At 51.2% G+C, this 14,544-nt stretch overlaps 2 protein-coding genes across 2 annotated transcripts; one reads left to right on the top strand and one right to left on the bottom strand.

Annotated features, from left to right (window-relative positions):
* Positions 1 to 5,318: 5,318 nt before the first annotated feature.
* On the top strand, positions 5,319 to 10,185 carry Mapk7 (mitogen-activated protein kinase 7). The gene is made up of 7 exons (XM_070027591.1): positions 5,319 to 5,460; positions 5,724 to 5,960; positions 6,506 to 6,671; positions 7,287 to 8,365; positions 8,478 to 9,160; positions 9,457 to 9,590; positions 9,727 to 10,185. The coding sequence occupies exons 2-7, from the start codon at positions 5,729 to 5,731 to the stop codon at positions 9,878 to 9,880; spliced, it is 2,448 nt and encodes an 815-aa protein (XP_069883692.1). The 5' UTR covers positions 5,319 to 5,460; positions 5,724 to 5,728; the 3' UTR covers positions 9,881 to 10,185.
* A 109-nt stretch (positions 10,186 to 10,294) lies between these two features.
* Positions 10,295 to 14,040, bottom strand: Mfap4 (microfibril associated protein 4). Its single transcript, XM_070027593.1, has 6 exons — positions 13,972 to 14,040; positions 13,609 to 13,687; positions 13,192 to 13,346; positions 11,926 to 12,022; positions 11,666 to 11,848; positions 10,295 to 11,294 (listed from the first exon to the last, which is right to left on the bottom strand). The coding sequence occupies exons 1-6, from the start codon at positions 13,975 to 13,977 to the stop codon at positions 11,047 to 11,049; spliced, it is 768 nt and encodes a 255-aa protein (XP_069883694.1). The 5' UTR covers positions 13,978 to 14,040; the 3' UTR covers positions 10,295 to 11,046.
* Between the last annotated feature and the right edge of the window lie 504 nt (positions 14,041 to 14,544).

The raw sequence follows: 14,544 nt of genomic DNA, 5'->3' as shown, positions 1-14,544 counted from the left end.
ACAAAATCTTCAAATGCCCAGGAGCCAGGCAGGAGATAGATTCAAGGGAGCTGATTTTTTTGTACATAACATTTCTAGTCTTCATTACCACAAAGGAATATGCTCGAACTCATCCACTGGAAACACTCTCAGCCCATTTCATTTTTCTGCTTTTAATACGATGTAGAACATAGTGGTTCAAGCACAATGATAAGGAGCAGTGGACACTCAGCCTGTGGGGCAGGAAGATGGGAGGTGATGCAATTAGGGAGATGGGGACCACGGCAAACTGGGGAGCCCATGCCATTTTAATGACAGAGTTCAAGCCCAGTATTGACATGTAATAATATAGGTCTAATGTTGACAGATCTTACTTCACAAAGCAAACAGAAGTCAGATTTTTCTGGGGTAGTATATTCCCCAGTTTTAACACAGCAATTCCAAACTTTGAAAAAATACCTGGAGCCAGGTGCCGGTGGCTCATGCCTGTAATCCTATCTACTCAGGAGGCTGAGATATTAGGATTGAGTTTGAAACCAACTCAGGCAGGAAAGTCTAGGAGACTTATCACAAATTAAACACCAAACACCAAAAAGCCAGAAGTGGAGCTATTACTCAAGTAGCAGAGCCCTAGCCTTGAGCAAAAATAAAAAGCTGATTGAAGGTTAGTGTCCAGGCCTTGAGTTCAAGTCCTAGAGCCAGTCCACTCCACCAAAAAAAAAAAAAAAAAAGTAAAGAAAGAAAGAGAACTCAGCGTGCAAGATGACACACTCAAAGAAATTTATTCAGCACTGCTCAAATAGAAATATAAAAGTCTGAACTAATCTAAATGCCTACTGGTGGGATTTGTGTTAAATACAGTTGTAAATGAACACTGTGCAGCTATATGGGAAAAAAAGGGAATGAAATGGTTAGATATGACACCCACAGTACAAGTGACAAATAACAGACAAACTGGACTTTATAAATCAGGAATACAATAAAGTACTTATATTGGAATATATAATTCTGGCCAGGTGCTGGTGGCTCACATTTGTAATCCCAGCTACTCAGGAGGCTGAGATCTGAAGATTGTGGTTTGAAGACAAGGCAGAGAAGTCTGTGAGACTCCTCTCTCCAATTAACCAGCAAAAAGCTGGAAGTAGAGTTGTAGTTCATGGGGTAAAATGCCAACCTTGATCAAAAAAGCCAAATGAGAACATGAGGCATTGAGTTCAAGCTCCAGCATGGACACAAAAATAAATAATCTCAAAATTCAATAAGCAGGCAAATTACTTGGCTAAAAATAGGTAACATCTATTCAAACTGAATATGGATGTCCCCCAAAGACAAATGGACAAACCCAAGAGGTCTAACCTCCTTGAATTAGGGAAATGAAAATCAAAACCACCATGACATACTTCATGGGTCCTAGGATGGGGCCAAAAGGAAAATAGCAAGTGTTGGTGGAGGGTGTTTAGCACTAAATGTGTTACCAGAGAGCTTAGAACACCTAAACAATGCTGGTTTTTGAGTCGGGCAAGAAAATTCTGAACACAGGTAAAGGTGATAGAGAAGTTTATTGGGAGAGAAATATGACAGAAATAGAGCACATGGCATAGATATGATATGCCATAGACACACCATGTGAAAGGTGGGAGGGAGTTTATCCCATGTCTGCCCACTTGGTAGTCTCCTGCTATCTTCCGTGTCATGGAGCTTGGGCTTGGGTTAGTGAGAATTGGATGGCTTTTGGATTGGTGGGTTCAGTCTTCCCTTTATTTTCTTTCTTTCTTTTTGTGCTGGTACTGGGGCTTGAGCTCAGGACCTGGGCACTGTCCATATGCTTTTTAACTTAAAGCTAATTAAAGCTTTGCCACTTCTGGCTTTCGAGGGGCTGATTGAAGAGTCTCAGGAACTTTTCTGCCCAGGCTGTCTTTGAAGCTTGATCTTCACATTTCAGCCTCCTGAATAGCTATGATTATAGGCACGAGCCATCGGGTGACTGGCTCCTTTTTTTTTCTTGTAAAGTTGTGACACCAAAGATTTAGAGCACCCCCCCCCCCCATTTGTTGTCAGGCAGGTTTTCATTTTTTTTCCAGACTACCTGCTTTTATTGTTTTTCATTTTTTCTAAGCCTCCTGCTCCCATTTTGTTGTTGCCAAGATTTGTTTATTCTGCCATAGGCCCTCCGGACCACCTATTCTTATCATTTTTCTATTCCTTGGTCCTTGCTCCGCATGTCCTTCTTCATCCTTATACCTTTTGTAACTCTCTGTCCCGTGTTGTTGTTAGTTGTATAAGCCCTCAATTCCACAATTAACCACTTCCCCATGCCCCGCCCCATAACTCCTAACACCTCTACTCCCACTCCAGTACAGGCTTTTTTTTTTTTTTTTGTCGGTCATGGGGCTTGAACTCCGGGCCTGGGCGCTGTCCCTCAGCTCTTCAGCTCAAGGCGAGCGCTCTACCACTTAAGCTACAGCGCCACTTCCGGTTTTCTGGTGGTTTATTGGAGATAGGAGTCTCACGGTCTCTCCTGCCCGGGCTGGCTTTGAACCGCGATCCTCAGATCTCAGCCTCCTGAGTAGCTAGGATTACAGGCGTGAGCCACCAGCGCCCGGCTCCAGTACAGGCTTTTATTGAAGCTTAGGGAGCTTGGAGCATCAAGTCCTTCTCCAGTACCAGCCTACAGGGAGTGATTGACATGAAAATTGTTAAAGAATCACTAAGCATGCAATTATTCATGAGGGAGAATTTTAAAGAACACTGAGAATATAATGATATGGTAATGGACAAAAGGCAACTCTTGGCCAAAGTAGTTTAGCTCACTTTCCAAGTGATGCACAACATTCCAGAGCAAGGTTTATCTTGATGAGGACCCCAGCTGGCTCCTCCAATATGAACTGGCCTCCTTCCTATAGGCAAATGTTTAGCATGCAGCATGTGGGCAAACAGACCTTGAGACAGGGAACAGACTCTCAGTATGACCTCCTGGACCAACGATTCTCCATTTTAGGTTCTCTTTGAAAACTCCATCATTTGTGTCTAAATGCTACCAAATGTGTAAACAAAATTATTCAGCCAAAAAATATGGAACAGAGTATTGACACGTAATAAAGCAGAACATCTATGACAAGATGCTAAGTGAATGGGCTGGGAAGGTGGCTCAGTGGTAGAGTGCTTCCCTTGCATGCATGAGGCCCTGGGTTCGATTCCTCAGCACCACATAAGCAGAAAAAGCCTGAAGTAGCACTGTGGCTCAAGTGGTAGAGTGCTAGCCTTGAGCTGAAGAGCTGAGGGACAGCACCCAGGCCCCCAGAGTTTAAGCCCAGGACTGGCAAAAAAAAAAAAAAAAAAAAAGAAGATGCTAAGTGAAGAAGTCAGATTAAAAAGGCCTATTTTATGATTCCTTTTATATAGCATGTCCAACAGGCAAATCCCTGCACACAAAGTAGTTTAGTAGTTACCCTGAGTTGGAGTGGGGAAGGAAGTATAATTTCTAATGTGTTTGAGGGATGATGAAAATATTCTAAAATAAGACAGTAGCAATGGTTGACCTATTCTGTAAGCATAGTAAAACACACTGAACTGTACATTATAAAATAAGTTTTAAGCTACTGAACTGCATCTCAAAAAAAACCCCAAAACTCAGTTATAAGCTAGGCACAGGTGGCTTACATCTCAAATCCTAGCTATTCTGAGGCTGACATCTGAGGATCCTGGTTTGAAGCCAGCCTGGGCAGAAAGATCTGTGAGATTCTGATCCCCAATTAATCACCAGAAAACTGGAAGTGGAGCTGTGGCTCAAGTGATAGCGCGCTAGCCTTGAGCAAAGAAACTCAGGGACAGTATCTAGGTTCTGGGTTTAAGTCCCAGGACCAGCACCAAAACAAAACAACTCAGTTACTGAATGAGATATTATCCAGGAAACTATGCATAATATAATCTACTACTTTCGTATACAAAAGATGAAATAGGTAAAACTTGTATTATTTGTATTTTATTTGTATGACTTTTTTTCATCAGCCACGTGGAGATGGGTTCAAGATTTTCCAATTAAAATGGAAAATTCTGATCTTAAACCACAATCCCCGGATCCCAGCCACATGAGTAGCTAGGATTAAAAAAACGAGCCACCAGCGCCCGGCACGCTCGTTTTTGTGTTTGTGTGTATTGTTGTTTTTAATATGACCGCAAACTGTACACTTAGGCTATGTGGAACTTTCTGAATATGTTTGAGTAAGAAGTAAGAAAAACAAAAATAAGAGAATATAAACAAAAATGCAAGCTTACCAAAATTCGTTCTAGTCTGGATCCACCCTTTGGAGCTTGGGGGAATAATGGTCCACCTGGCCCTCAGTCGGCAGGGACAATGTCCCTCGGCCTCCATACTTTTGCTGTTTCAAGAGCCCTTCTTTGTTATTTCACTTGGCAGAAACCCAGCTATCTTCAGAGTTCCAACTCCAAAACCAGTATTTCCTTACCTTCTCGGTAAAAGTAGGTCTCACGGCCCAGAGCCGCGGAGGGTTGGTGCTCGGTCAACAACGGGTGTGACATGAATGAATAAAGCACAGGGTTCTGGTTCCGCCGCTACCGAAACCTCTGCACGGAACCCAAACGCAACGGACAGGAAACTGAGAGGAGGGCCAGACTCGCAGGAAGCGAGTGTGCGTGCAGGGGAGTGGGCCCAGCTACCGGAAGTCAGTGGCTGCTTCAGACTCGACGCTCTAGAACCCGGGAGGACTGGGATCTCTGTGGTTGGACATGATAGGTCCCTCTCTACAGGGGAAGATGGTATTCCCAGAATTCTGGGGACCGAGAAAGTTGGGAGCACAATCCTCTAGACGACGAGGGTTGATGAAGGAAGAAAGGCTAAAAGAGAGGGATTTCAGGATCTGGTTGCCAAGGTAACATGGCCAAGGGACTCATCCGCTTCAGGCCTGGCTATTACCAGACCTCGAGGGACAAGCAGTGATTGTCCGGAGGAAGTGGAGACTATTGACGGGGGCGCACGCGCAAACGTGCAGGGGCGCTCCAATTCACTCCGTCCCCAGGGCTGCCAGTGCGCATGCGTTAAAGCACAGCGCCGGGCTGATAGCACCTCCGCACCTCCGCCCCTCCCGCCCCACACACAAAGGGAGGAGCAGCACTTGGGCGGCTCCCACCGGCGAGCTGGACAGTAGCGGGCGCGCGCGGGCGCGCGCGGGCGCAGATGAAGGGCGTGGTTTTCTTGCCCGGCGGGCTCGGATTGGACACCACAAATTAAAGGGTGGGAACCTTCGTGGAGTCCGCTCAGCAATTGGCCAGAGACTGAAGGGAGTGTGTGGTCCTGGGGGGCGGGACGTGGGTGGGGGAGATAGGCTGGGCAGCGCGCAAGACTGAGATTGTGGCGGCGTCTCTTGAATAAGTAAGCGACTCTTGGAGATCCTCTCCGCGGGGGACTGTGAGCTCCAGAACTCCCCAAATCCTTGAGGAGGAGTGGGGGCGAGGCGCCATTCGGTGAGTGTGGCCCCGCCAAGTGCCCCGCCCCTCCCTTTCTTCCTGGACAGCACCGCGCCCTTCCCCACCTCGAACGGGACCTGAGCTCTGGGCTCTGATTCCCAGTGAAACTTCAAGTGTCTGCTGTTCTCTTTTTATTCCCCTTACGCGGCCTCGATCGGTTTAGAGAACTTGGAGATTTTCTAGTCCTGCTCCTCAGTCGGGGGTGGAGGGGGAAGCCGAGGCACACAGGGGGCGGGCCCCTCACCAGCATCTCCACACAGACACCATGGCCGAGCCCCTAAAGGAAGAAGACGGCGAGGACGGCTCTGGGGAACCCCCCGGGCCGGTGAAAGCAGAGCCCGCTCACACCGCTGCCTCTGTCGCGGCCAAGAACCTGGCCCTGCTCAAAGCCCGCTCCTTTGATGTGACCTTTGACGTGGGGGACGAGTACGAGATCATCGAGACCATAGGCAACGGAGCCTACGGGGTGGTGTCCTCTGCTCGCCGCCGCCTCACTGGTGAGCTTCCTGAGCTACTTGTAGAGGTGCCAGCCAGGAAGGGAAGCTGCTGTGTGGATTCTGGTTCAGCTCAACCCCTACTAAGTGCCAGCTTACAGTTAGTCACCGTTCTCAGGACCTCTGTTTTGCCAATCAACCTACTTCCCCTTTAGAAAAATGACAATCCCAGTAGCCCAGCTGTTCCTTGGTGTCCAAAAGAGAACTGTGTTGTAGAACTGGAGACTGGCACAAGGGCTTGGTGGTAGGATAGATGAGATTGGAGGTGGAGAGTGTAGGCAGAGAGTTTGAATTCAGGTATTTGAATCAAGACTACCACTAACTAGCTGTGCACATTCCAACATCTCCAAGCCATAAGCTTTGAGCTTATTGATACTTGCCTCATAAGGTAGTTGTGAAGGTAAGATTTGATGATGTTATATGAAGTGCACAGCACAGGGCTTGCCACATGTTGAGTACAGTGTCCATTGCATTTGTTTCTTAGAAGAGTAGCACTGAAAGGGGCTTGCAGCTACTTCTCTCTTATCTGCATTTTCCTTGCTCTCCAGGCCAGCAGGTGGCCATCAAGAAGATCCCCAATGCATTTGATGTGGTGACCAATGCCAAAAGGACCCTCAGGGAACTGAAGATCCTCAAACACTTCAAACATGACAATATCATCGCCATTAAGGACATCTTGAGGCCCACTGTGCCCTATGGAGAGTTCAAATCTGTGTAAGAAGCAGGAAGGGAGAGAAAGGCATAGTTGGAACCATTTCTGAAGGCCAGGACCATTTTGCTGAAGTTCTAAAAGGGCCGCTGAACCTGATATGTGACAGGCTGGAAAAATTCCTGATTCCAGTACCATTGTTCCTTTATTTAGGACATTGTGAGGAACAGCCATTATTATTCTAGGAGAATACAGATGTTAGAGAATCTCAAATGTTACAGAATCTCAAAATATAGAATGGCAGATATAGGATGTTCATACCGATATTGCATTCTTTTCTCATAGCTGACATCACTAATTGATCACAGAATACTTTCTTACAGAAAATGGATGGGCCTTCCAATTTTCACCATAGTTTTGCTTGGGCAGCCACTATCAAACAATAAGCTAATTCCAGAGGTAAACTTGTCTAGCGTTGTTATAGCCGAGCTCCATCTTTTTATCTGGCAGGGAAACTTGCTTAGGGGAGAATGGTGATTTAACTAAGTTTGTGGGAAAGTTGTAGAGATTATAGAACCTAGTTGTCTTCTGTATCATGTCATTGGCCCATTGGAGTCCTAGAGTAAGGCCCTATAGCCTGGACAAGTCAGCCCATACCTCTTTCCTCATTTCTCTTCCAGCTATGTGGTACTGGACCTGATGGAGAGTGATCTGCACCAGATCATCCACTCCTCACAGCCACTCACACTGGAGCATGTGCGCTACTTCCTATACCAGCTGCTTCGGGGCCTTAAGTACATGCACTCAGCTCAGGTCATCCACCGTGATCTTAAGCCCTCCAATCTGCTGGTGAATGAGAACTGTGAGCTCAAGATCGGTGACTTTGGTATGGCCCGTGGCCTGTGCACCTCCCCAGCTGAGCACCAGTACTTCATGACTGAGTATGTGGCCACTCGCTGGTACCGTGCCCCTGAGCTCATGCTTTCCCTCCATGAGTACACACAGGCTATCGACCTCTGGTCTGTGGGCTGCATCTTTGGTGAGATGCTGGCCCGGCGCCAGCTCTTCCCAGGCAAAAACTATGTACACCAGCTACAGCTGATCATGATGGTGCTAGGTACTCCATCGCCAGCTGTGATTCAGTCTGTGGGGGCTGAAAGAGTTCGGGCCTATATCCAGAGCCTGCCGCCACGCCAGCCTGTGCCCTGGGAGACAGTGTATCCAGGTGCCGACCGCCAAGCCCTCTCATTATTGGGCCGAATGTTACGCTTTGAACCCAGTGCCCGCATCTCAGCAGCTGCTGCCCTTCGTCACCCTTTCCTGGCCAAGTACCACGACCCTGATGATGAACCTGATTGTGCCCCACCCTTTGACTTTGCCTTTGATCGTGAAGCCCTCACCCGGGAGCGTATTAAGGAGGCCATTGTGGCTGAGATTGAAGACTTTCATGCACGCCGAGAGGGCATTCGCCAACAGATCCGCTTCCAGCCTTCCTTGCAGCCTGTAGCCAGTGAGCCTGGCTGTCCAGATGTTGAGATGCCCAGTCCCTGGGCTCCCAGTGGTGATTGTGCCATGGAGTCACCCCCACCAGCTCCACCGCTGTGCCCTGGCCCTGCACCTGATACCATTGATCTGACTCTGCAGCCCCCCCCACCAGCCAGTGAGCCTGCCCCACCAAAGAGAGAAGGTGCCATCTCAGACAATACCAAGGCAGCTCTCAAAGCTGCCCTGCTGAAGTCCTTGCGGAGCCGGCTCAGAGGTGCTTTCTGGGTACAATAGCTGGCTGGCTGGGGAATAGGGTGGTAGATGGGGGACCCTGGCTTAGACAGGGCTTCAGGCTCTCATCTTTCCCCTGCCCAACTTCTCTATAGATGGTCCAAGCGCAACCTTGGAGGCTCCTGAGCCTCGGAAACCTGTGACAGCCCAGGAGCGCCAGCGAGAGCGGGAAGAGAAGCGTCGGAGGCGGCAAGAGCGAGCCAAAGAGCGGGAGAAACGTCGGCAAGAGCGGGAGCGCAAGGAGAGGGGCACTGGGACTTTGGGAGGCCCCTCTACCGACCCCCTGGCTGGACTGGTGCTTAGTGACAATGACAGAAGTCTGTTGGAGCGGTGGACTCGCATGGCTCGGCCCCCTGCTCCTGCCCCTGCCCCAGCCCCTGCCCCAGCTCCAGTCTTAGCCCCAGCTCCAGTCCCAACCCCTACACCAGCCCCAACCCAGCCCACTAGTCCACCCTCTGGCCCTGTAGCTCAACCCACTGGTCCCCTACCACAGCCTTCAGGCTCTACCCCTGGTCCTGTACCCCAGCCGGCCTGTCCACCCCCTGGCCCTCCTGGACCTATCCCAGTTCCTGCCCCACTCCAGACTGCTACCTCCACAAGCCTCCTGGCCCCCCAGTCGCTTGTGCCACCCCCTGGGCTACCTGGCCCCAATGCCCCAGGAGTTCTGCCTTACTTCCCACCTGGCCCACCACCTCCAGATCCTGGTGGGGCCCCTCAGCCTTCCACGTCAGAGTCACCTGATGTCAACCTGGTAACCCAGCAACTCTCCAAGTCTCAGGTGAGAAGAGAGGTGCGGGCTGGGGAGACACCTGGATGTATGCTCAGAAAGTTATCCTTGTTCCATGAAAACTGAGTGGCAGGTGGGGCTTTATGTCTGAATGGGTCCCCTTCCATGGCATTATGTCAAGGAGTGATTGGGAGGCAGATGAGATACTGCCAGGAAAGTGCCTGTCCTGGAGAAAGACTGGCTAGCATTGGTGCTCAGGGATATCAGGGGCAGAGTGGTCAGCAACATCAGGTCAGGATGCTCTCCTCAATGGCACCTGTGTTATAACATGCTATCATCCCCTGCAGGTGGAGGACCCCTTGCCTCCCGTGTTCTCAGGCACACCAAAGGGCAGTGGGGCTGGCTATGGTGTTGGCTTTGACCTGGAGGAATTCTTAAACCAATCTTTTGACATGGGCGTGGCTGATGGGCCACCAGATGGGTAAGATGGCTGGACTGAGCCCCTGGAATGGGGCTGTGGGAGGGGTTGTCTGTGGGATACTGCCAAGTCAGCCCAGGGTAGCTGTGCCTCTCCCTCCTCCCCTCCCTCTCTCACTCCTGATTTCCTCTCCCTGCAGCCAGGCAGACTCAGCCTCACTCTCCGCCTCTCTCCTTGCTGACTGGCTTGAGGGCCATGGCATGAACCCTGCCGACATCGAGTCTCTGCAGCGTGAGATCCAGATGGACTCCCCAATGTTGCTGGCTGACCTGCCTGACCTCCAGGAGCCCTGAGGCCCACAGTGTATGACTTGTTACCAAGGCAGGCTTAGCTGCGGGGCCTATGGGAGTGTCACAGACAGCTGCAGCCCTGGGCCTGACAGGTGAGGCTTCAGCTTGGATTATCCTGCGGGTTCATCTCAGACCCACCCTTTAAGCCTTAAGCAGCCACCTGAGCCACCACCGAACAGGACTGGGAGGCCCGGACGTTCCCCGAGTAATCCTTTTCAGTGTTGAATTTTTATTATTATTGTAATGTTATTATGACATGATCTTTTTGCCATCAAGATGAGACCTGTGAAATATAAGGTTCTCTTCAACATCTGTCTGCAGGTGTCATGTTTGGAGTTGGGAATAGAACACCATTAGCCAGGTGCCCACACTTGGGGGGGTGGGCAGATAAATGTTTGTTTACACAGAGCCAAGTCATCAGGTCCTGAAGGTTTATTGTGATCTCTGCTCCACACCCACACCCAGCCCCGCAGATTGTTCTTTGCCCCCCTTCCCCACCTTACATAGCCCAACTCCAGTCCTTGGGGAAAGGTGGGGAAACTCATTTGCATGCTTACATTGCTCTCGACTGATATCAGGGGTATATATAATAGCTGTGATGAATACTGTTTTCAGCATTGAGCTTTAGGGGGCTGGGACATGCTGTGCAGGGATCTGGGGAATAAGGTGGGGCTACACCATAGGGGGATTAGTGGGTGAGGAAGAGGCTAACTATGGGAGGGAGTCTGAGAATAGCCAGAGGGAGTGTTAGGGGGGTGGCAGCGGCCATCCACATGCTGCCTGGCATACCCTAGGTAGCCCCTGATCAATATTTCACAAAAAGGAAGCTGGCTAAGATGGAGAATAACAACCAGCCCTGGGAGGGTGGCTCCTGCCTTCAGCTGTTGGAAAAGAGTCCAGGTAACTCAGTTTTATGGAGCCCAGCTATATCCAGGCTGGCACACCTGTGCCTCAGAAGAAGCCTAGGGGGCTGCTGGCTAGCTAGCCTCAGGCAGTAAGGAACAGAGCCTATGTTAGATCAGCCTGGGGATCAGCCTGGGCTTGGAGTTGCAAGGCCTTTGAGAAGCTGGTGCTCAGGAAGCAGCAGAAGCAGGGGGCTGGTGGGGTCGGGGTGGGAGGGGCAATTATGGAAACACAGGGCAGCCCGGAGAGGGCTGAGACCCTGGTCCTCAGGCCCTGCGGATTTTCATCTCGGTGCGCTTGAGGGAATAGTAGAAGCCCTTCCACTGGGCCCAGTTTATGCCATTGGCATAGGAGAGGTGGGAGCCACCCAGGTAAAAACCGTTGAGGTTGGCAAAGTGGCAGCTACGGAACCAGAAGGCCCCTGAGGAGAGGGCTGCGCAGTTCTGCACAAAGAGGTCCTGGTCCCGGTCGAAGGTGGAGAACTTCTGGCCGCTGTGGTAGGACAGGGAGTCTCCTAGCAGAGGGGGAGGAAGGACGGGACGGCTGAGGCAGGGACAGGGTGACAGCAGTAATGAGTGACACTGAGCGACATCACATGGCATCCTGGCAGGATAGGGCACTGTCCCTGAGCCAGATGTTGAGTAGTTGGGCCTCCGCCATGAAGAGAAGCAGCTGCTCTTTTGCAGGACTGCCTGGAGCAGGGCCAGGGTGGCTGCTCCCAAGGACAGAGGCAAAAACTGGCTGGAGCTAATTTCGAGCCAGCTGTGGCTCTTCCAAGCCCAGGAGGGTTCTGAAGGGGTTTGGGACCAACTGGGCAGGGACAGCCGAGTCTTCTCCCCAATCCCCCCCCACCTCAGCCCCGGCAGAAACTGACAGGAGGGGTACCTGCCCCGCCGTCCTCGAAGCCTGCCACGTAGAGGGTGTAGCCGTCCTCCTCAGCGCTGATGGCGTTGGGGGAGATGGAGAAGTCCACATACTTGGCGTAGGCCGTGCTATTCTCGAAGTCCTCCAAGTCCACTCGCAGCTCATACTTCTGCTTCAGTGTCAGGAGGTGGATGTTCTGCAGCCCTAGGGACAGGTAACAGCTGGTTAGCCAAGACCTGGCTCTGGGGCAGTTCCCTGCCCACCTTGGGCCCCTGCCTTACCCAGCCAGTACTCCCCATCCGCTCGGCCAAAGCCCAGCTTGTAGTCGTTCCAGCCCCGGAAGAAACTCACTGAGCCATTGAATCTCTTCTGGAAAACCTGGAGACAAGAGGACAGGGAACTACATGACCAAGGGCCATCCAGGTAGGAGCCCCACCTGACCCTGGCCCCCCAAGCTTAGATACTATGATGCCAAGGCCAATTTGTTAAATGACTGAGAGGAGGGGAGGGAAAGTTGCCAAAACAAGAGCACACTGGCCCCTCACTAGGTAGCTGCTTCACTCTGGCATCTACCTGGACTCCTCACCAGTCCAGCTGAGGAGTAGATAGGTTAAGAGGGGGACAGAGCTCAGCAGTAGGACATTGCCTAACATGCAAGAGGCCCTAGGTTTTTTGTGTTGTTGCAGAGTTAAGGACTGAACTCAGTGCCTTGCACTTGCCAGACAGTGCTCTTCCACAGAACTACAAAGGCCCTGTTTTTTGTTGTTGTTGTTGTTTGTTTGTTTGTTGTTGTTGTTGTTTTGCCAGTCCTGGGGCTTGAAGTCAGGGCCTGAGCACTGTCCCTGAGCTTCTTTTGCTCAAGGCTAATACTCTACCACTTGAGCCACAGCGCCACATCTGGCTTTTTCTGTTTATGTGGTACTGAGGAATCGAACCTAGGGCTTCATGCATGCTAGGCAAGCAGTTTGCCACTAAGCAACATTCCCAGCCAAGGCCCTATGTTTTATTCCCAGAAATGAAATAAAAAGCTTAGGGATCTGGCTGTGTGACCTGAATCAAATGACTTTAACTCTCTGGGCTTCCGTTTTTCATTTTACGAAGTGCCTACCTCTAGGATTATTGTGAGGATCACACACATGAGCCTACTGAAGCACTTAAAATTAGTTCCGAAACAATGCCTTGGGCATAACCACACTTTTCTATTTTGTTAATTTTTAGGCAGATACTAGGGCTTGAACTTAGGGCCTGAGTACTGTCTCTTAGCTTTTTTCACTCAAGGCTGGTATTCTACCACAGCTTCACGTCTGGCCTTTTGGTGGTTAATTGCAGATAAGAGTCTCATAGACTTTCTTGCCCAGGCTGGCTTCCAAACCTTGATCCTCAAGATTGTTCAGTCTCCTGAATAGCTAGGATTAGAGGTGTGAGCCACCATCACCTGAATAACCACATTTTAAAGAAGAAACAGGTTCACAGAGGTGAAGCTCAGGGTCACCCAAACCCAACCTGGACGAGAACAGGTCTGGCATCCATCCCTTCCTCTCACTCACCGTCCACTTTCCGCCCTCGGTGGTCATGTCACAGAAGACAGGCACTGGCACGCTGGGGCCAGATGGGTAGATGAGGTACACCCCATCTGCCTGGTAGCCCTGGGCATAGATGTCATCACAGTCCAGAGGCTGCTGGAGGCAAGACTTCTCCAGAGCTGGAGGTGGGGACAGCAATGAGAGGGGGACAAAGACAAAAGGGTCACCTCAGTACCCCCACTGGAACCAGGAGTTTCTGTCATGAGACATCTCAAGATCTCTTTGAAATGGTGCTTGAAGATGACTGCATCCACCTACATCTCCACTTTAGAGGAGGAAACTGAGTCAGCCCTAAGGCCTGGCTCTCAGATAGACCTCTCCTTACCCAGCCTCCTTCCTCAAGCTGTGTCTGAGAATGGGGGCTGTGGGAGGGGGGCTTACCATCTCCCCGGATCCCAGAAGCCTGGGGGGCACAAGGAGGTGTTGAGAGCAGCAGCAGCAGCGGCATGGCCAGGAGAGCCTGGTGACAGGAAACAGGGTCAGCACAGCCCTCGGCCCCAGACCCGCAGCTTGATGGCAATTGTGCCATCAAGCATAGTGCCCCTTGCTAAAAACCCCTTTCCTGCCCTTTGGTCCATCTTCCCTTTCCCTACTCTAGGACAGACCTAACACCTCTGATCTTAAGAGATTCCCCCTCCTCCCCCCTGCCCGTGCTTGCACAATCCCCTCTCTGGTAAGTGGCTTCTCTCCATGAGTGGTTTTCATACCCCCAAGGCCAGGAGCTTCCCACCCTGGGCCCAGTACCTTCATGATGGCAGTTTGTTCAGATCGGCTGGGTGTCTGCGGGCCTCAGACAGCAGCCGCCCAGAGTTATGTGCTGGGCCCATGGCCCGCTGCCCAACCCCGCCCCTAGAGCTGCAGAACCCCCTCCACACACTACCAGCAATCCGGCCAGCATCGGTTTACACTGTCAGGGGCCAGGGGACCACCTGGGTCTCATTAGGCCTGTCTGCAAAGTACTGCAGACCAGACATTAACTCCCTGCTGGCTGTGACTACTCCCTGGATCCCACTCCCACAGGCCCCTGGCACCCCCAAGCTGGCCCCAGCCCACCCTTCCTGCTTCCTGATACCCCCTGCTTGCAAATATCTGTTTCTTCTCTCCCTCTCCTGTCCTGGCCTGGGTTTCATCAGCCTAGAGGGTGTTCCTGGGTCTAGAGGAGGGAGCCCCATTCCAAAGGCAGAAGAGTAGGGGGCGGTGCAGCTCTGGAGCTCCTGATGTGAGCAGTCTGGGCTGGTGGGCAGGGGCTGCAGGGGCCAGGCTGTCTCCTGGCAGGCCTGGGACATTTCTGAGCCATGAGCACAAGGCTGCAGGCGG

The sequence above is a fragment of the Dipodomys merriami genome, unplaced genomic scaffold, assembly GCF_024711535.1.
Source record: "Dipodomys merriami isolate MVZ:Mamm:240054 unplaced genomic scaffold, mDipMer1.0.p SCAF_19, whole genome shotgun sequence".
NCBI lineage: Eukaryota > Metazoa > Chordata > Mammalia > Rodentia > Heteromyidae > Dipodomys > Dipodomys merriami.
The sequence above is the reverse complement of the archived record's forward strand: the minus strand, read 5'-3'. Positions and strand labels throughout refer to the sequence as shown.